This window comes from Cicer arietinum, unplaced genomic scaffold (genome assembly GCF_000331145.2).
Source record: "Cicer arietinum cultivar CDC Frontier isolate Library 1 unplaced genomic scaffold, Cicar.CDCFrontier_v2.0 Ca_scaffold_6121_v2.0, whole genome shotgun sequence".
In the NCBI taxonomy this organism is placed as follows: domain Eukaryota; kingdom Viridiplantae; phylum Streptophyta; class Magnoliopsida; order Fabales; family Fabaceae; genus Cicer; species Cicer arietinum.
The window spans coordinates 13,391-35,846 of record NW_027339768.1 but is presented as its reverse complement, the minus strand read 5'-3'; the positions used below and the strand labels follow the sequence as shown (position 1 = coordinate 35,846).

General features: G+C 28.4%; 2 protein-coding genes across 2 annotated transcripts; both read left to right on the top strand.

Moving 5' to 3' along the window:
• Positions 1-1,678: 1,678 nt before the first annotated feature.
• LOC101501415 (ATP synthase subunit gamma, mitochondrial) lies at positions 1,679-7,358 on the top strand. The gene is made up of 9 exons (XM_004507724.4): positions 1,679-1,970; positions 2,051-2,097; positions 2,238-2,390; positions 2,871-2,984; positions 3,278-3,405; positions 4,129-4,251; positions 4,478-4,597; positions 6,735-6,856; positions 7,020-7,358. Exons 1-9 carry the CDS (start codon positions 1,867-1,869, stop codon positions 7,087-7,089), a joined length of 981 nt encoding a protein of 326 aa, XP_004507781.1. The 5' UTR covers positions 1,679-1,866; the 3' UTR covers positions 7,090-7,358.
• Positions 7,359-14,779: 7,421 nt separating this feature from the next.
• On the top strand, positions 14,780-16,742 carry LOC101501100 (UDP-glucuronate 4-epimerase 1). Its single transcript, XM_004507723.4, has one exon. The coding sequence runs from the start codon at positions 15,133-15,135 to the stop codon at positions 16,429-16,431; it is 1,299 nt and encodes a 432-aa protein (XP_004507780.1). The 5' UTR covers positions 14,780-15,132; the 3' UTR covers positions 16,432-16,742.
• Positions 16,743-22,456: the final 5,714 nt, after the last annotated feature.

Here is a 22,456-nt window from a genome sequence, read left to right as displayed (position 1 = left end):
ATGATTTATTTATACTAATTGAGTTAACTATGAAATTTGATATTTAAATTTATAAGTTATAGTTAATCTAATTATGTTGGATTGAAATTATCAAATTTTGAATTTTTAAATCATAGTTTAGTTAGATACAATCAAATTGTTGGATTATCGAAGTTTTAAATTTATAAATCATAATTAATTTAATTAAGTTCGATTGAACAGTTAGATTATCAAAATTTCAAATGTAAAAGTCTTAATTAATCTATTTAAGTTCGATTAAAATGATAATTTATAAGTCTTAGTCAAATTAATTAGTTAAGATTAAACAATTGAATCATCGAACTTATAATCTGTAAGTTAATTAGTTAAAAATGAATTGTTGGAACATCAAAATTATAATCTTCAAGTTATAGTTAGTTTAATTATGTATGATTGTACTGTTAGACCATCTAATTTAGAATTTTAAAGTCATAATTTATATTTATTTGATTGCAATATTAGATCATCAAAATTTGAATTCTATATCACAGTTAGTCAAGTTCGGTTAGATTAAATCATTGAATAATTACATTAAAAATTTATAAATAATAATTAATTTGATTAAATTAAGTTAGATTGAATAGTCGGATAATTGATAAATAATTTCAAAGCCATAATTTAATTATTTTTCCTACAGTACCCATCAACTATTATTACCTACACAACTTCCAAAATATTTTTTTTTAGTACTTTACATTAATTAAAGACAGTAAAAAACACATTAATAGTTTAATAAAATAGTTTTTCTATTTTTATTTATTTATTATTGTATTTCTTAATTATGTGTCAAAAATCTTATAGAACATTAATACTTAATATTCATTGTGACCCGGATATAATATTTATTTTATTGACATTTTCATGGAATAGTTCCAACTATTAAATTAGTCGTCACTTTGCCTTGATCAAACCATATAAAAAATATGGTTAGGTATCACACAAAATTACAAGGTTTAAAATAAAGGAGCACAATGATAGATGATAACAAATCTTCAATTAAAAATCTGAATGTTAATTAAAGAAATTATTTTTGTAAGAGAAAGGTCAAAGGAAAGGTTAAAAAAAGTACAATAAAAAACGTTAAATTTTAAATTTTCAGTAGACTAAAAATGTATATTTTTATTTTATTGAAATATTTATGTATTACTCAAAAATTAGGTATATTTACATAATTTTTATAAAATTGAAAAATCTATAATAATAGGTAGTTTTGAAGTTTTCTTTTGTGGTGACCAATAACTTTTGGATCAATTTAACCTAAGCCTTCTTACAAAACGAGACCATTGTTAGATGAGCTCTTTCATGTCATTCAACAAAGATGTCTCATTTATATATGGTCTTACTAAAGCATAGAAATTACATTAAATCAAACTAACAACAATTTTCTTTTATTATCCATTCATGTAAAACCAAAAAAATTAGTTTACATAATACTTTTAATCAATATTTCAATTTTACGATTTAACTATTAAACACAATCAACTGCTTATTATTATTTTGGTAAACAGTCAATTGTTTATTATTAATGATAAATAATTAAATATTTTTAGTCCCTAAATGTTTTATATTAAAATAAAATTAAAATAGTTGAGATTAACTTCTATACATCCTATAAAGTTAAATAAAAAGTATTTACATAATTTTGCATTAAATATTCACCTAGTAAGTGCCAATCGGTAGTGGTAAAAAAGAGAAGTGCGTGGGTTTGTGACAACACAACAGAGTTCTCTTAGAAGCGACAGTGTTTTCGTTCGTTCGTTTATTCCGCTAGTAAGAATAACAGAGCTGTATTGAAGCGCTAGGGTTCCGAAACAACGATCAACAAAGAATCAATCTGTGATAAGCGCGATGGCGATGGCTGCTGCTCTCCGACGCGAAGGGAAGCGTTTGGCTCCTCTCATCTCTTCTCAACAACCAATCAACACCACTCTCCGATCCTCTCTCATCTCTCCGTTAGTTCTCAAATCTCATCATTTTCGATCAATATTCGTTTTCCTTTTCAATTAACCTCTTAATTTCATTTTATTCACAGAGAACAATCTTCCATTGGAGGAGCTCGCTCTATTTCAACTCAAATCGGTACAATCATTTTATCATTTTCTTCATTTTTCATTTTTTTTTAAATTAAAATTTTGATCGTTTCTTTAGATTTATGACTGGATTGGTCTGGATTGATTAAACGTTGATTGCATTATGGATCTATGTAATTGTTGATGTAGTGAGAAACCGGATGAAGAGTGTGAAGAATATCCAGAAAATCACAAAGGCAATGAAGATGGTTGCTGCATCCAAATTACGAGCTGTTCAAACTAGGGCTGAAAATTCACGTGGTTTGTGGCAGCCATTTACGGCTCTTCTCGGTGATGCTATAAGTATGTTGTTTTATACTCGTTGTTTTATATTGTTAACATTCGTTTTATTTTTTTGTTTTACATTTTCTGATTTGTATGATGTGTATACCTTATACGTGGAATAAGCAATTGTGGTGCATGTAAATCAGTTTTGGTTTTAATCATGGTTTCAAATTATGGTTGCAGAGGTTGATGCCACAATCCCTGTTGAGGAACTTTATTTAAAACTTTGGTTTTAGTCGCAAAAATTTCATCACATTGTTTTTACTTTATTTATTGTACTCATAGCCGATTTCACTCATTCCAATATAAAAATTTAAATCTGGAAAGATAGTGAAAACACTTTGATATTTTTTTAGTTGAGACTGAAAACAGAAACCAAATGGATCCTTGGATTTTTTCAAATAGGAATTGCCCATATTGTTAATGAGTATATCGTATGTGAATATTGTATTTCTGTTGCTCTGACATTGCTCACTGTGGATCTGTTTATATGCTTAGGTATTGATGTGAAGAAGAATGTTGTTATTACCGTTTCTTCTGACAAAGGTCTTTGTGGTGGAATCAACTCCACATCTGTCAAGATAAGCAGGGCATTGAGCAGGTTGAATTCTGGTAAGGTTTGCACTTTGTTGTGTGTATTGTGATGGCTGCAATTAGTGCTTTGAATTTCTGTCCACATCTGCAATTGCATCGGTTATATTTGCCCACAATTTTCTGCAGTTCCAGTTCCAAGGATCACAATGTAGTTGTATATCCATGGCAAAATTTAGAACCTTTGCAATGTCAAATGCTATTTGTCTAAATTGTTTTTAAGATATTGAAACTGATTATAAATTTGTAATGTTGAAAGATTTTAAGATAAAATCTCAGAATGGCAATGGTTCATAACCTATCTGCTTCTATAGGACCTGAAAAAGAGACAAAGTACGTCATATTGGGAGAGAAGGCTAAGGCTCAATTGATTCGTGACTCCAAGAACGACATTGCACTCAGCTTGACTGAGCTGCAAAAGAATCCTCTGAATTATACTCAGGTTAGTATATTGTATTTTTATATGGGATCCACCCAGTGTTTGACTGCCTTATACTAGACATTTGTGCCTGAACTTTTTTCCCAAGAACCTACGTTGTCTCTAATCTACACTGAATCCTGGACTTTGGTTTTTCTTGATTCAGTTGAGAAGTAATTACAGTTGAAAAGCCATGACTATGGGGAGTTTGATAATTTTAGTGTCAATACTTTTAAGGGGAAATGAAGTTAGCAATGAATGAAAAGTATAAAGATTGATATGGATGGAAGTGATAATACCATGTACATGTACATATTTATCGAACTTTTGAATCTTGAAATCTCATTTTTACATATATATAGGAATCAAGTTTTCCCGTGGTCCTGAATTAATTTGTTGCAAGGAAGATTGAAAATGGACATTGCTATAAATGATTTTACAGAAAAATTGTTTTCTGATTGAACCCAATGTGGTGGTTGCTAAAAGCAGGCTAGGTAACTGAACCCAGTGAAAAAAGCTTGTTTGTTGTTAAATATTGAAACTTAGCACGTTTGGTTCAGCTTTTTTGAGGAAATAACTTTCTTTTCCAAACTCTCCTGAAAAGCTGCCAAAGAAAACATTTTTTTTTGCTTAAAATAATTTAAATGCTCCATGTGGATTTTGACTATTGAAAATCAATATTGTCTCTGCCGTAGATAGATTTTATTTCATATATTGTTTTGTTTATTTGAATTGTTGTATTTTCAGATATCCGTCTTGGCTGATGACATTCTGAAGAACGTGGAGTATGATGCACTGAGGATTGTTTTCAACAAATTTCATTCGGTTGTACAATTTATACCTACAGTGTCAACTGTACTATCCCCAGAGGTACTTCCGTTTATATAACAATGTTTTATATTGCCTATTGTATCCAAGACTCCAAGTTTTGCCCAGAGTCCCTTAACATGAAATATTGTCTAGATTTGAAGTTTGGTGTTGCTTTATATGAAGAAAGCCACAAAGACTCAATGACTTATTTAGTTTGCAATATCAGACTTTGATGCTGTGCCTTTTGCTTGTTTCAATGCTGTGAAGTAATGTAATTTTTATGTAGGTTGTTGAGAGAGAGGCTGAAACTGGTGGAAGGCTTGGTGAACTGGATGCCTATGAGATTGAAGGGGGTGAGACAAAATCAGAAATTCTTCAGAATTTGTCAGAGTTCCAGTTTTCTTGTGTGAGTACAGTTTTCAAAACTACCTTACAAACTTGGTTTTTGTACTTCTTATTTTTCCCATTGTAGTAATGGAAATTAATCTAATTGCCTCACGTATGACTTCAGAATCAAATTCAAAATTTGACGATGCAAGGAAAATTTGCTTTCGAAATTTTTGCATTTTGAACAATATCAGAACAGAGACTAAGTAACCCAGAAAATAAAATACTAGCTAGAATCAGGATGAAAGTCATAACAGGGATAAATTTAAGAGAATAGATTCGATAAAGGTTATTAACAATGATAAACTATCCTCATCAGGTCAAAGCCACATCCGCTTATGGAAATGATCCCATATCTCCCTCCACACAGATAACTTTCTTCTCTCTCCAGTCTCCTTCCTCTCCTTATTGGCCCATTCTTGTGATTTTTGTTTCAAACTGTTAAACTGTCTGAGTTTCCTATTGACTTTGTAATAAGTGTACTTTGGCCTTGCATTAAGTTGATTATGAACTCATGGATGGCGCAATTTCGGCCAAGAACATTCTAGAGCAGTTTTGATTGCGATTTTCTTTAAAAGATGTGTGAGTGTGTGTGTGTGTGAGAGAGAGAGAGGAGAGAGAGATTGAAATAGTTGGTTGGATATCAGTTAGAGAGGGGGAATTAGGGGGTGTAAATAATAGTAGTTATGTATTAGTTGGTATTGTACTGTAATTTGGGAGCCAGAGCCAAGGTCTCTCAAATGCCTCAGGTTTTTCATATTTTCTCATCTCTGTTAATGTATCTCTTTTGTACATAAGAGACAGGTTTCTGTCCCTCTTACTTAGCTTCCAGTTAATGAAGATTAGTCTCGTGCCATCACTATTTGAGAGAATAATTTCTGGTATCTGTAGCTGTCCCTCTAACCTGGATGTTGATGGAGACCGTTTGGTAGCACCCCCAGAGCTTAGATAAAGGTCTACTATCTCTCTTACTCCCTACCGTTATAAATTAACAAAATAAATGACGAAATTGAGTATTTATTAAAAAATTAAGACCAATGTAATGTCACTATTTTCCTTCTATTTTTCGTTGATACAATCATATATATCTGCAGAAATTCATATGCACAAATGTGAAGTTGAGTTCAAATTCAAAATATAATATACAACATAATATATATTGACATTTTTATCAGATACTTATGAACCTATTTTTCCTCTACTTTAGTACCACTGATAAAAATAGAAGATAAAAGGAAAATGCTAACTTATATATCTCAATAGTATATTTTAAAATATCAAATGTAAAAATTTTATGTTTGAAACTTGTATATTCAAATTATTAAAAGGTTAAAAAAATTTATTTTTCAACGAATAAATTTCTATCTTAGATTTGTGAATTACATTCTTACATGATATTGGCTTTTGTGCTGAGCTGTTATTTCATGTTATAAATTATTTTTTTGTTCCCAGTATTTTGCTTATCTTCATCGTGAGTGGTAGTCAACTTTACTGCTGGCAGCAGCATGGGTTCATACTATTTTAATTTGCATGTTAGAAGAAACTCAATATTTTTGTTCAGCAGTCGATTTGCTACAAGTTTCCCTCTATGTTTGATATTTAGTACTTTTTTATTCAAAAAATTTGTATGGAAGATACCAACCATATATATCTGTGTGGATTTCATAACAGCACCAGAAACACAGTAAGAGAATAAAAGAAACACATCACTGGTATTGTTATCACTAAAATACCTCTCCTATACTACTCTAAGACCTACAAAGTAGTGACCTCTCAATTTCTTAATGGCAAATCTTGACAAAATAATAACCTATCAGCTCTACACTTCAACTCCCTTCCTAAGGACACCGTTCCCCCAGACTCACATCCGTAACCAAAATCCAGTTCACTCTTTTCTGCATTTTCTGATACACCCTCAATTCCTCAGTCTTATTTGGACCTACCATAACCTCATAAGTCCCATCTTGTCTAGGCCCAACCTTGTACCTGATTCTTTTGTACTAACAGGACTCTTGTACTAATACAACCTTGTATTTTGTGCTGATTGGGGGAGTATTATTGGAAACCTGGTGTTTAAACCGAGATGTATGGCATTTGACAGTTATTGTCTCTCTTTCAAATTTTACTTATTTGTCTATACTCTACTTTTGGTATAGGTCATGTTCAATGCAGTGTTGGAGAATGCCTGCAGTGAGCAAGGAGCAAGAATGTCGGCCATGGACAGTTCTAGCAGGAATGCTGGGGATATGCTTGACCGTCTGACCCTCACTTACAATAGGTATCCTTTTCTTTTTCTTGTAGATGCATATATTACACATTCAATGTGTTCATTGAGACTAATTTGGTCGTTTTGGACTATTCTATATTTTTGTACAATTATCTCTGATTCTCGGTGAAGCTATGATTTCACTGACTTGGTCTCTTTGTTCGATTTGTGACAGAACTCGTCAAGCATCAATCACCACTGAATTGATTGAGATTATTTCTGGAGCATCAGCACTGACAGGTTAATTGCAAGATAGCAATCTGTATTATATTTTCAAAGATAGCGACGATATTAAGATAATATCGGTGGGTTTCTTTTGAAATTGTTGGTTCACCATTTTTTTTTAGTTTTTGTCTTCTATAATAATCATTTCAAGGTGAAACCCACTTTGGGGATTTCTTGGTTGTCCAGATTGTTCCGAAATTGTTTTTGATGTTGAGGTGGAGCATGTCTTTTTAACTCAAATGATTTGTCATGATAATTTTATTTCCAATAACGATTGGCCTTTGTTTCTCGTACTGGTTTTTACTTGAAAGGAAAATAAACTTATGATGAATTGAAACACCCCCTTCCAACAACAACAAAAATTAAGTGGTGTGTTGCACTTGATAATGTATCTCTTATTGAATAGTGTATAGAGAAATGTTAAGCATTACAACTCACTTTCTTTAATTTGGTTGAAATTTATGAGTACAACTTATGTTAGCAACACATTTACATCTCACTTTTAATATTTATATAATAATTGTTTTGGTCAACATACAATAATAATTATTGGTTAACATTATGACCATGTTTTAAGAGTTGAATATGGGCCCATAGGTAACCTCATTTTGTCTGTAACCCATAGAGGTTTTGGTTGGGCCAACAAATTATTTACTCCCAATTGGGCTCGGTTCAGTCTGATGATTTGAAATATGTTTTGCTCAAATTGATTGCTCGAAGGACTTGTCTACGCTCAACATGTTATTCTATAAATACGTAACTGACTACACATGACAACTATCAAAACCTACATTTGCCCCATCCAAATTTGACCAAGGGTGGTGGGATTCTATCGTATTTTCTGCCACGATGATATTTTAAAGGTATTGAAGACACATGTGGTATGTCATTTCCCAGATTATTATTTGTATAATTTTTAAAGGAAAAGAATTTGAATACATAATAGCCTTTATTTGTGATTAATTGTTCGTGTATGTATTAATATATCAGCCTTATGGAATCATTAAGAGCGACAAATATATATTAAAGAACGTATTAATATCTTGAGGATAGTAATGTTGATCACTATAAAATATTCTATGGTTGACATTCACGTACAAAGAGTTTCATTCGGGATCATTATAAAATATTATAAGGTTGACACTCACGTATAAAATGCACCGATATTTAAAAATTTATATATTGAACAGTTACTAAAGATCTTCCATTGTAAAAAAAAAAAAAAGGTTAATAGTTCTTTGGATTCTTGGAACTCTGCAATATGAGACCAATTTAGTTTAGTCTCTATAAAATTATTGTTTTATATCTCATCTATGTAATTTGAGATTGCTTTATTTTTTGTTTTTGGTGTCATCTAATCATCTAAGAACATCTAATCATATTGAGTCAAAACATAATGATAGAAAAAAATTTCATATTCTAACTACGATTGATGCTTTAGGAATTTGTGGAGAGAAATTAGAGATTTTGAGTTTGAAAATTGAGGAACGAAAGAAAATGGGAAGCACGTGAGTATAACCATCATTGTTTTCAGATGATTAGATGTCACTAAGGACAAAGAATAATTTTATTAAACTAAAACTTTGATTGATTTTGTATTGTAATGACTAAAAGCATTATTAATTCAAAAATTAAACATAACGTCAAATACTAGAATATTGTCTTATCCGAAAATAAAAATTTCTTTTAAGCATTTTTTTAAGTCATTCATTTAAGCATTTATTTTATTGAACAGAACTCTAATTAAATGATTTTTTCTCTCTCAATGTTCAATTGAAATGATAGCTTATTTTATGATTTCTCATTTTTGTTTTTAAGATCCGGAGTTAATGACATCATAGATTCCCAGAATTAGATCAATAAAAATGTATTATTAATTCACACTATCTTATCTAAACAACAAATTATGTTGCCTAAAAAAACACTAGATCAGTTATAAATGAACATTTTTTGTTAAAAAAAATAAGAATAAATAAATCGTTTTAGTCGAATTATATTTTTGGGTCAAATTTTTCTATTATGATAATCTTAATCTATTGAGAGTAAACAAAGTTTGACTAAAATCATTCAAATCCAAAAGGAATGCCTATGAAACTTGACATGCACACCATTAATCCGAAGAAGAAGCAACATGGAAGGTTCAAGGTACAAACCACGAAGGGATCAGAGAAAGAACATGTTCCCATGATCTGCCAGCTAATAAAAAAACCTTAAACTTCACCGTCTTTTGTTCTCTGCTGCAATGCAATTGGCATATGGAGGATGGACGGAACTGTAGAGCGGCAAGTAAGACTTAACAAATGCATATTCTATTCATTTTAATAAATTATTTTTACTACATGTACAACTCTAATTAAATACTATTGTTATAGCATATTATATAAATTGATGCAAATCATTCTTTTTTATGACGAATTGTTTAATTGAAAATCAGTCCAATTCTTTATTTTTTTACGTGATCATGTTATTGTTGGTGGAAAATTATATACTTTTTTGCTAAACAGTTCCGGTAGGTTTTTATAAATATATATATATAAATGAAATAATATAAATTACTCGAAAAAGGTTATATCGTACCATTAATAATAAAGACGGTAATACAATTCATATTTTATTTTTTATATCATAAATATTTTTATTTTTATCACAATTTTTATGACCGGTCATATATGTATCTATTCTAAGCAACTATATAGACTTTCCTTCTTAACAACTTTACCAAATAGTTTGGAAAATACGAAAGTAAAATACTCCATGATTTAAAGAAATGGCCTTATGTTTGTTTGATTTTCCTTACTCCTTTTTATGCTATTCACAATAAATAAATAAAAATGAGTCAAACTCAAAAATCTTAGTCGAAATAAGTTCATTTCTTAATATAATAGAAAATAGATTGCGTAGACTCTTCAATAATTTATATGAGAAAGGATTGGTAAGATTTGACTTTAAAGAAATATCTTACATCATCATAAAAATTAAGAGTAAATGCTTAATTTTTTCCTTTTATTTTATTAATTTGTATTAACTTAGTCTTTCACTTAGTTATAATTTTAAAATAGTTTATGATTTTTTTTGTCGTTTATCAAGTTAGTTCATCCGTCAATACTGATTAATTAATAGAGTTAATTAGGGTGAATTGACACATTAACCGGCACATAAACAACTCCTGGGGACTTATTTGACATGGTTTAAATTTGAAAAGTTGTTACATATACCGACTAATGGACAATATTCGATAACTAAATTGCAACCATTATAGTTTTATAGAACACATTGTTGTGAAGTATTCTTCCCGATTTCCTTTCCTTTCTCCGTTGATGTCTTCTTCCACTTTTGTTCATTTTCTATAAGTTATACCATATTTGCGAATATAAATAGGATAAGTGATGACTCTCAATTTTATCTATCTGTGAAATGGATAATTCGTAATTTAGGATTTGATGAATCATGTATCGATAAAAATTGTTCATTTCCTTTTTATTTTTGTGGGGGAAAACTATGATAAGGATTTGAAGGACAAATGCAAACCTAGATTGACCATTATTTGTTTGTCTTATTTGGAAGGTAATGTTTAAATGTGCATTTGTTTAATAACTTTGATTGTTTTCTATCTTATGTTCTATTTAGAGGTTTTTACTTAAAAAAACTTACATTATTTTGTGTTGATTCTTCCGTTCTTATGGTTTCTACTATTTGTTATAATTTCTTCTTCTATTGATGATTTGGATATGAGATAATATAAAAGGTTTATTTGTAAAATATTAGAAAGAAAAAGACTTTATGACTTGATGTATTATAAAATAATAGCTTAATAAATTTAAATAATTAATTTAAAAAATATCAAAATAGTATTCAACAATTTTGAACAAAGGTAGCAATGTTTCATTCCTAAAGGCTAAATAGGTCATCAAGATTTGATTATGTGACAATTAACGTGTCAGTTTACCAATCTTACCACTATTAATCAATGAACTAATTTGATCAAAGGTGAAAGTAGTAATTATAATTAAGTAAGAAACAGGAGAGATATAAATTAACAAAATAAATGACGAAATTGAGTATTTATTAAAAAATTAAGACCAATGTAATGTCACTATTTTCCCTCTATTTTTCGTTGATACAATCATATATACCTGCAGAAACTCATACGCACAAATGTGAAGTTTTGAGTTCAAATTCAAAATATAATATACAACATAATATATTGACATTTTTATCAGATACTTATGAACCTATTTTTCCTCTACTTTAGTACCACAAATAAAAATAGAATATAAAAGGAAAATGCTAACTTATATATCTCAATAGTATATTTTAAAATATCAAATGTAAAAATTTTATATTTGAAACTTGTATATTCAAATTATTAAAAGACTAAAAAGTTTTATTTTTCAACGAATAAATTTCTATCTTAGATTTGTGACGTTATTTATTTCTATCTTGGACAACGTATATAAAATAATATGGAGGAAATATCTATTAGTAGGATTATGCATAGTTGGTTTTTAAAAAAAACCAAACCATATCCATTTTAAAATTAATATATGGATTTCAATTTATAACTAAATTCATTATTTGCTTTAAAGTCGGTTATAAAATCAATTTTAAAATTTGTTATGGTTAAATAACTGGTTTTTAATTAAGTAATCGGTTTCGAAAAATTTAATTTTAAAATTGATTTTTTCTCAAAACCGGTTAAAATTTGATTACTTTTTAATATTTATTTTTTTAAAAATCATTTATTCATAGTTTAAAAACCGATTATCTAAAAAAATGATTATTCATATTTAAAATTTGATTATTTTTACAAAATGAAAGTTCAATAAAAAAATATACGTCAACTATACAATTGATTTCTCTTGTGATTAAAATTGAACATGTTCAATTGCTTATAATAACTTGTGATTAAAATTGATTTATTATTAACTTCATTAAGACCACTGAGTTTGATTCATACTATTCAATAAATTGCTTATTACTAAAACCGTAGAATATACAAACACTTGAAAGTTTCTTCAATCAAATTTAACAATTATTGTACCATAATAAAACCGTACAAAATACAAATACTTGAACGATTGTTTCCAACACCGAGATTGACACCACCACCACAATATTTAGTAAATTTAAAATATATAATGGATTTAATATATTAATTTTTATCTTGAACATCTATAATTAAGTTAAGTTTGAGCAATATCTAAATCTCAATAATATTTTCAACATAACATATTAATGTAACATTTTGAAAATTTTCATCCTTTAAAAATCAGTAATTTAAGAAATTATATTTAAAATATTTAATCTATCATATTTTAATATTCCTCAATAAATATTAAATATCTTAATTCATTAACTAATTATCATATAGTATGGTTGGTTAGTAATAAGTAGAGTTGTCAATTTGACAAACTCGCTAATTATTGGCCTCAGCCCACATGTTAGAGGGGTACAAAAATTTCATAATTAAAATTCCCTAAAATTTTGTGGGTTTAGTGGGCCTATAGACCCACTTTTTTTATAAAAAAATTATCTTTTTTTTCATAAAAAAATTATCTTTTTTTTTTATAAAAAATTTTGACAATTTTTTTCTTATTCTGATAAAAAAATTTCAGTTTTTTCGATAAAAAATGATTTACAATTTTTTTAAATCGATAATTTTTTTTTTATTTTTTCGAGAAAAAAAAAAGTTTTTTAATTTTTTCTGAAATTTTTTTTCAAAAAAAGAATCTCAAAATTAACGAAATATTGGAGCCCATGAGGTGACAAAAATCAGTATCGTTGTAGAAATTTATAATTTTTGAGAATTAAATGGATAAAAACCGAATAAAAATTAAATCTAAATATAAAATAATAAGTAAGGATCTAACCGACTAATAAATTAATTAAATTATAACTATATTATTTTAATTGTGTATTTAAAATAAATTTAGATTTAATTTTAGATTTAAGCTTAATAACAGAATTTTTTGCACATCCCGTTCTATAAGTATATAAAAAAAATTATTAGTTAATATTTCTATTCAACATTGTTATGGTACGCGCTCCATTCTTATTACTTACCATGTGAACAACAACACAACTGTAAACTGTCGAATAAAAAAATTAAAAAAACTATTCCTGTTTCGGTCGTGATATTTGTTGTAATTTTTTTTTTAAAAAATTCAAGGATCGTTTATGGATTATTTTATTTGTACAATGCAAAAAAGTTTTTTATCAACTAGATTCATGCAAATTTCTATTTTCTGGTAATTACACACTTCTTCAATTAGTTTATGATTTCATTAATATACAATCTCTATCTCCTCTGGAAATATAATTAATAAAAAAGTAAATAGTCAATAAGGATTAACATTACAAGATCATATATGGTAGAAGAAATGTTTTTTTTACAAGATATAAAAATTGTTACAATAGTAATAAAACAAATTGTAATTTTTGAAGAAAAATAAATCATTTATACATTAATTCCATAATTAGTACACTCTTTTCATAACTCTTGATATTTAAGATTAAACCTCCAATTAAATTTCATAAAATCTCACAAGAGTAAGAAATCAGTAATTTTAAGTAAAAAAAGAAAAGAAATCATTAATCTATCTGTGACTTTAATTAGTTTATTTGCAATAAATTATTCATATATTATTCATCTAAATATAACTACAAAAATTAAATATTGATTTTGTAAAATATCAATAATTGAAAAATAAATATGGTAAAGTATCAATTGTTTTAGAACAATGTAGTAATGATTGATTGATAAGAGTTGGGGTCAGGATTTTCTATTTTGATCTTTGTATCTATTTATCACTTAGTCAATTAATCTCTCATTTAAATAATTTTTATCAATTAATTTTAATTACTAATTTATTTTAATATACACTAAAATCACCTATCATAGAGCTAGAATTGTTATATGTTTCAAAGAAAAGTGATAGTATCGCAATGAATCATTGTGATTTTTAATAGAAAAAATACTTTGAATGTTTAATAAAATTATGTAGTTGTAATTTTATCAAAGCCCAAATCGATTCCATATTAAGACTAGGTCCAAATCTAATTCGATGGAGACCTAATTACAATGGACAAGAGAAAATTGAAGTTAAGATTAAGAGATATTGAACGTTATTTATATATAAACAATATTTGAGTCACAAATTAAGTACACACTTTTAATTCGATCCTCTCACTATTATCGTACTAATTTTACTAAAATGTTTTAAAGTACTTACAAGTTATATCCTCCCTCCACATAAAATTATGGTTGGTCATCCTTATTTGGGACAATCCTTCTCGGTCCACTTGGGATAAGTACTATTTTATAGTGAGCGTGGAAATGAGAGTAAAGAATAGCACACAGGTTTGCTCTTTGTTTCCCCGAACAGCCAATGGTTACGAGGCTAGGTAGGTCGTGTTCTTGTTCCTACCGTAATCTATCTATTCTAATAATACCGCGCTCATATCCATTTCCAAATCGTAATCATAATAATAAAATGAGATGAGTGACAAACGAGGCCTAACAAAAGTTGCTTTATTCTGACTGTTATTTCTGTCCAGTTTTATACTACCCTGCTTCACGACAGATGAATGAATCATAGCCCAATTTTACCGCGACATTTGTGAGCTAATTGATTATAATAAAAGTAAATAATACAAAATTGAGAATTTCCATATTTATCAACCACAATCAGACTAATCAGTGATCACACACACAGATTCTCTATCTAAAAAAAGTCCATCCCTAGAGAGAGAAATTCCTCTATATCCCTGTTTGTGTAAAAAAATAAATCTCTCTCTCTCTCTTCCACTCTGTCAATTCTTTAACGCGTTCACGCGTATACTAAAGGAATCACCCCTATATATTCATCTTCCCATTTCGTCTAAAACCAGGTGCAGGAAAATTTCACATCTCCCTTTTTATTTTCCACAACCTGCATCTGTCTTCTTCCCTTCCTCCTCTCCTCACCAATCACAATAACAACAAAAACGTTTTCTCCCCGAAAATCAAAAATCAAGAACATAAAAGAAGTCAATTTTTGAATTGTTCAAATCTGGGAAAGAAAATGCCGTCATCGTCATTAGAAGACGAGCTATTCCCTTCAACACCAGGAAAATTCAAGATCGAACGTAATCACGGCATGATGAACCGACAGGTGTACCGTTGCTTCGCTTCAACAAGCACCATGTTCTTGTGGGCTCTCTTTTTAATTGCCTTAACCGCTTCCTATCTAAGTTTCCAAAGCTTCGTTGATTCCGGTAGCCGGTATCTGTCTGCTTCATGGGGTGGAATCCAGTGGGAGAAACAAGTTCGTACATCCGCTCAAATCCATCGACAGGGTGGCATGTCCGTTCTTGTTACTGGTTCAGCATGTTTCGTTGGGTCCCACGTTTCTCTCGCTTTAAAAAGAAGAGGAGACGGCGTCGTTGGACTTGATAACTTCAACGATTATTACGATCCTTCACTTAAGAAAGCGCGTAAAACTCTTTTATCAAGCCACGGCGTTTTCATTGTTGAAGGTGATATAAACGACGCTAAGTTATTAGCCAAGCTGTTTGACGTTGTGGCTTTTACACACGTTATGCATTTAGCGGCTCAAGCCGGTGTTAGATACGCTATGGAGAATCCTCACTCTTATGTTCATAGCAATATAGCCGGTCTTGTCACGCTTCTCGAGGCTTGTAAAATGGCTAACCCTCAACCTTCTATTGTTTGGGCTTCTTCAAGCTCCGTTTACGGTTTAAACGAGAAAGTTCCGTTTTCTGAATCGGATCAAACCGATCAACCGGCGAGTCTCTACGCCGCCACGAAAAAGGCCGGCGAGGAAATTACGCACACTTATAATCATATTTATGGACTTTCCATCACTGGATTGAGATTTTTCACCGTTTATGGACCTTGGGGAAGACCTGACATGGCTTATTTCTCGTTCACGCGGAATATTCTTCAGGGAAAACCGATAACCGTTTATCGAGGGAAGAATCATGTAGATCTGGCTCGTGATTTTACTTACATTGATGATATTGTGAAAGGATGCGTTGGATCGTTGGATACATCAGGGAAGAGTACTGGATCTGGTGGGAAGAAACGGGGATCTGCTCCGTATCGGATCTTTAACCTTGGAAATACTTCGCCGGTGACGGTTCCGACGTTGGTGAGCATATTGGAGCGACATTTGAAGGTGAAGGCGAAGAGGAATATAGTGGATATGCCTGGAAACGGCGACGTTCCGTTTACACATGCGAATATAAGTTTGGCCCGAAGAGAGCTCGGGTATAAACCGACAACCGATTTGCAAACCGGGTTAAAGAAATTCGTGAAATGGTACCTTTCGTATTACGGATATGGCAAACCTGTAAATTAATTGGGTTTTTTTTTTAGTCTGTTAGAATTTTTTTTAATTACAGCTATGGAGGTAAAAATACTAAACGGGAAAAAGAAAAGAAAGAAACCCGGTCAAGAAAGAGAGAAAAAGGGAGAAAGGAAAGAAAAAAAAGTGAAAGAATACATTCTTTACTTGAGAAGAGGTAACAGCTAAATCATACAGCTGTACCCTGCCTGATTTCTTTTCTTTTTTGTTTATGTTATTTTACATTTTTTTTTTCTTTTCTGTAAAGAAAGTTAATGACTTCAACCTCGTTGTGTTGTCTCCTCTAATGATAATTTATTTTTTTATTTTCGGTATTTATCTAACTGTTTATTTCTATTTTTTGGTATGTAACTTTTTTATTATTGTAGCGAGAAATGTTGCACCGTAATTTTCGTATGGTCCGTGTGTTCATCAATCCTCATTTAACAATTGAATTGAATTGTGAGGTTTTAATAACCAATAAGGAAAGGTTTCTATCTAGAAAAGAAAAGAAAAAACAATAGCGATAAAAAAGAAAATTGTGAATTTTGGGGGAAGGAATTGAAAGGTGGAGACAGCTAGGATGATAGCGACAAGTTGTGCAATTTGTGAGTGATGGGATCCACATCACATAGTAGTAGTGGAAGTGCGGGACAAATAGTACTAGCCGTTGGATTTGGATAGATTTCTCCAGCTGTAAAGTGTTGACTGTTCTTACGCGTTGAAAGAAAAATACACTCAACTCAACGTAGTGATGCATTTTTTGGAATCAGCTTACCGACACAGAGGTTTGCTGGATTTTTCCTATCAAATGGACTGTTACTAAAAACTATTTTTTTTATTAAATGTACTAACAAATTAATGATTAAATAAATTTGAATTTGTCCCTCACTTTTGACCTATCTCTCTTTGCAATTCTGCCTATAAGATTGTTAGTAATTAAGGACGTAGGGTGATTGTTAACAAATATTTATGAGAACATTGTTGCGGCCTAGTAAATGATCCATAGCGTGAAAAATATGAAAGCTGGAAAAGGCTTCTTTGCTATTAAAGTTGATTTAGCTAAAGTCTGTGACAAGCTAAAAGGATCTTTATTATTGAGGTTGCAATTCCGTATAATCTCATCGATCAATATCATTATGAGTTACATTATTAGTGTTTAAAGTAATGTTATGTGGAATGGTAGTTGATCAGATTTTTTTAGGCCTAAAAAAATAGGCCTTCACTAAGTGGATCTTATATCCCTTTTATATTTTTTTTTTGTCCTATTTAATGTTTGCGAGTGACTTGTTGTTTTCCCAAGCAACACTTGATCATATGCAATATGTTTCTAACACAATGAGTAAAATTAGATGTTTGATGGTGGTCTCCTTCTTTAGATGCAGACGGTGCCTAAAAACCGATGGAGGGACAACTGGTTGTGGAGTCTTATCAAGGATAACAATAACAGATCATTGTGTGGTTTATCAAACAAATTAGAAAATTACAATGTTTTCATGATTGAGCTTTGGGGTGTTTTAGAGAGCATTAGAGAAAATTACACATTAAAAAGAAGTCTTTTTACAAATACTTTATTTGTTTCTTTAGAAGGCATCTATTCTTTAACATTTTTTTATTGCCTATTAGAATCTATTCTTCAAATGTGTGAAAACACTTCTTTTGCTACACATAAGTGAAACCTCAATTCATTAAACAGAGGACTTTGCTGAGAGTTTTTTTTTTTTCACGCTGAGAATGTTTCTAATATAAGGTTTTGCAGAGAGGGCACCTAATTCAGATGGATCAAATTTGTGTATTGGCTAATGTTGGGTTTGAAAGAAGAAAATATTTTCTTGGTAAGGGAGATTTTTAGGTGTGTTGTTTATTACCGAAGTGAAATAGTCACTATATTTAAATTAGATCGAAATTAAAGGTTTAAAATAAGTGTAACTTTTAAATTATACCGTATATATAACTTGAAAAATATATTATCAAATAAATTAACATAACATTCAATTATGTTCTTGAAAACAATTTTATATAAAAATATGCATACAATGAGATAGTAGTTGCTGGTTTAATATCACAATTTAAAGCAATTAAAGATCTATATATGAATGTAAAAATAATACATGAGAAATATGATAAAATTAAAGCATATATTGCATACTTTTTTTTAATTAATTTAATATTAAAAAAGGAAAGAAAAAAAATACCTTAGAAAATATTTGTTAAAATATGTTGAAAAAAAATTCACAACATATATATCATTAATAATTTGAAATAAAACATTATCAAATTAAATTTAATATTTAAAAAAAAATATTATTTACTTATAGTATATCACATGACTGCTCATTTGATTAAAACACAATATAGTTTATCAATAATAAGATTAAAACACAAAATTTAATATAAAATAAAACACAAATACAATATAATATAAATACAATAAAATCGTAATTTATTTTTTATATATTATTTATATCCTATTCTATCGAATTTTATGTTCCAAATATTACTCATGTTATATAACACGTTTAGAAAAACTGTTTTTTAGATGACTAACACAGCACATCCATCGACATGCTTTTATATGGGCCCAATTGACATATGGGGTTGTTTGTTTATCAATTGACTGGCTGGACAAGTTACTTATTATTTCTTGCAAAACAAACTTAGATAAATTTTATACTACTATTGTATGTAGTATTATCATTTTCTTTTTGACAGGATATGTAATATTATTGTTAAACATTGATGATTTCGTATTTCTTTAATACTCTCGGTAAAGGGTGTTTTAAGGGTATAGGTTAGTTAAATTTTACTATCTAATAATAATGTTTAAAAGTTATAGAGATGTTTATTTAAATTAAAATAAAATAGATAAAATAAATATGTGTTTTTTTAAGGAGTGTTTGGTTGGATGTAGATACATGAGAGCAGATGTAATGTTGTAAATTTTTTTTGATTGGTTCAATTTTTAGAAAATAGTAAGGAGTATAGATAGCCAAAATTCCTCCCACCATTTAAGGGATTTGGAGGAGAGGGGTTCCATATAACTAAAATACCATTACAAATTTTTACTCTTTTCTTGAACCAAATACAACCATTAAAAATCTCTCTTCTAATTGAACCAAACAGACCATTAAATTACAAAAAATAAAAATAAAAAATACATTAGTCTTTTTTCTTTGTTCTTTCTGCAACAAGTTGTTCTTTTATCTTCTTTTTTGTGTGTCAAGTTTATTATTTATGTTTCTAAATGTTTACATCGATAATCTTAATTTTAAACCAACAAAATTGAAATTCAATATTCTCATAAATTTTCAATTAACTTATGTAATTCTTAATGGATTATGATTGCAGTAATCACGATAACATAAACTCTTACTCAACTTTAAAAAAAATAATTAAGCAAAAGAGATCTCAAGTGATATGCATTTTAATGTTTTTGAAATTAAGCGGAAATTTTTCTTAATTTATAACATGAAATTATATGAAAATTTATTATGTTTTTTTAATATTATATGATTACAAAATTCATAGTTAAGTTATCTCTAAATAAATCTGATTGAAATTAAATTATAACTAAAAATAGTTTAACATTGTAAATTTTACAAATATAAAAGACTAACTAGGTCTGATCATGATCAACATTTAAGATTTATGTTGAAATATAAAGTTGGTTTGGTGGATCTCGGGGCCTAAAATTTTCAAATATTTATTGAATTCAATAGAGTCGCCACCAAAATTTATTTTAAAATAGGAAAAATATTGGAAACCCTTAAAAATAAAAATAAAAAGTTGTATTTGAAACTAACATTTGAGTTCGAGATTTGACCGTGCTTATAGAAGGTATTATCATCCTACGACATCCATTAAAAATACGGTTACTTATAATTAATTGTATAAAATTAATGTTAACTTAAATATATTCATTTATCCTTACTATTAAAAATGAATATCAATTGTTTTTTTAATATGATTTTAAAATAAATGTGTGCTTAAGAAATAGAAGAAAAAGTAAATTTTTATTAATGTGTTTGACAAAAGTATGACCTTGCTCTTACGTATCTCCCTGTGCGTTGGAGAAATCAAAACTACGTAGTTATTTGGTAGAAAATGTGAATGCGTTATTTTTTATTTTATTTTATTTTGTTATTGAAAAGAAGAAAAAAAATAGTTGACTAAATAAAATGAGTTTGTTTGATTTAAATAATTATTTAAAAAATACGAGTTTTAAGACTATCAAGTTGTTCAACTTGTGTATTGAAAAAACTCAAAAACTAAAAAGATATCACATCTAATTAACTAGTTTAAAAGTAGTCTTATTATTTTAGTTATAAAAACAAACTTAAAAATTTTTAAGTTGTAAACTTGTGTTATATCCACGCAAAGATTGAAAAGATGTCTAGTCTAATTAACTACTTTAAAATATTTTTTTAATAATTAAAAAATAATATAAAAACGGATTTTAGAACGATCAAGTTATCCCAATTTATCTAATGTATATTATAACAATATTTTATTAGTTTTATTTTTTTTTTGAAAAAATTTAAATAAATAGTAATTTAATAAACTAAAATAATTTCACAAGAACCAATAGTAATCTTTTAGAACAATACATTATGGCTATGTATGCTTTCAGAAAAGTATGCTACGTTTCCAAATAGCCAATCATATGTCAAAACACCAAAAGCATCGTTTCAAAACAGAAGGTAAGCATACTCAAGTTTCAATAAATCCTAAACCAGATGCATCATTTCAAAAATTCAAAGTTTCAAATAAATCAATCTAACCAAAATCTCATTTTTAATTATAATATAAACTTTGTATAACTCATCATTTCAAAAATATATATAATTCTTAACTATAAAAAATTAAATCCTATTTAAAAAGTAAATTAACACAAATTTTAGGAAAAATAAAAATATTTTGAAAAAGTAATTGTCTCTAATATAAAGATACATGACTCATGAAGATAACTATTGTATTGTAGAGAAGATGAAATATTAACTAAAATTTATGTATTTCTATAATTAAATAAAAAAATATTTTCAAAGTAAATTAACCCTTAAGCACTTTTTTGAATATATTAAAAATAAAAAAAAAAACTCTTTATTTTTAAAAATTTAGTACTATGTCATAATCGGGTCTCAAAGAGATCATGTAGTGTTTATTTTGGTTATTTTTACCATTTTTATTTTATTATTTTAAACATGAAGTGGACGATGGTATCTTAAAAATGCAACCTCAAACCCTTCTTATTTTTTATGTTAAAAAATGAAAAAGTTAATAAATAATTATTTATTTATTAATGATATAATTTAATTGATTAAAATTAATAATAAAATATATAAAAATTTCATAGATCGAGCAAAAATGTGTTTGTAATATTTTGAAATTTATTTTTATCATGATTTGATATTTTATTCCTAACGTCAAATTCAATTAAAATATAAAAGGTTAACCAAAAAATAAAATAATAAAGCAAATAAAAATGAGACGTTTATGGAAATAGTATAAAAAACACATGATTAATTTTAATGCTTGAAAGGTTATAGATAAAAAAAAATGTAAGCCATGCTATATAGACAAAACATATAGTTAATTTTAACACATTTTTTTGTTTTACTATATTTTTTTATCTAGATTTATTGTACATTTTTGTCAGAATAGTCGTCAAAATAATATACATTAAAATTGAAATGAACGTCAATGATAAAGCATAAGAGAATGAGAATTATGTCTAACACATGATCATAATAAAAAAGCATTTTTTAAATGTTATTGATATATCCGCTCAAACTCTAAAAATAATTATATATTGTGTTATTAATTTTACTTAATCAAGTAGTATTAATTATGATCAATTAATCTTTTTGTTAAATTTTTTAGTTTTTAGAAGAAAATTAAAATAAAAGGGGTTAGAGATCAAATTCCAAAGATGGGAATATACATGTCGTATTTAATAAAAATTAATAAAACAAAAATAAAGAAAAATATAGAAAGTATTTGGTGGCACGTGGATAATTCAATCTAATACTAAATTTTGTAT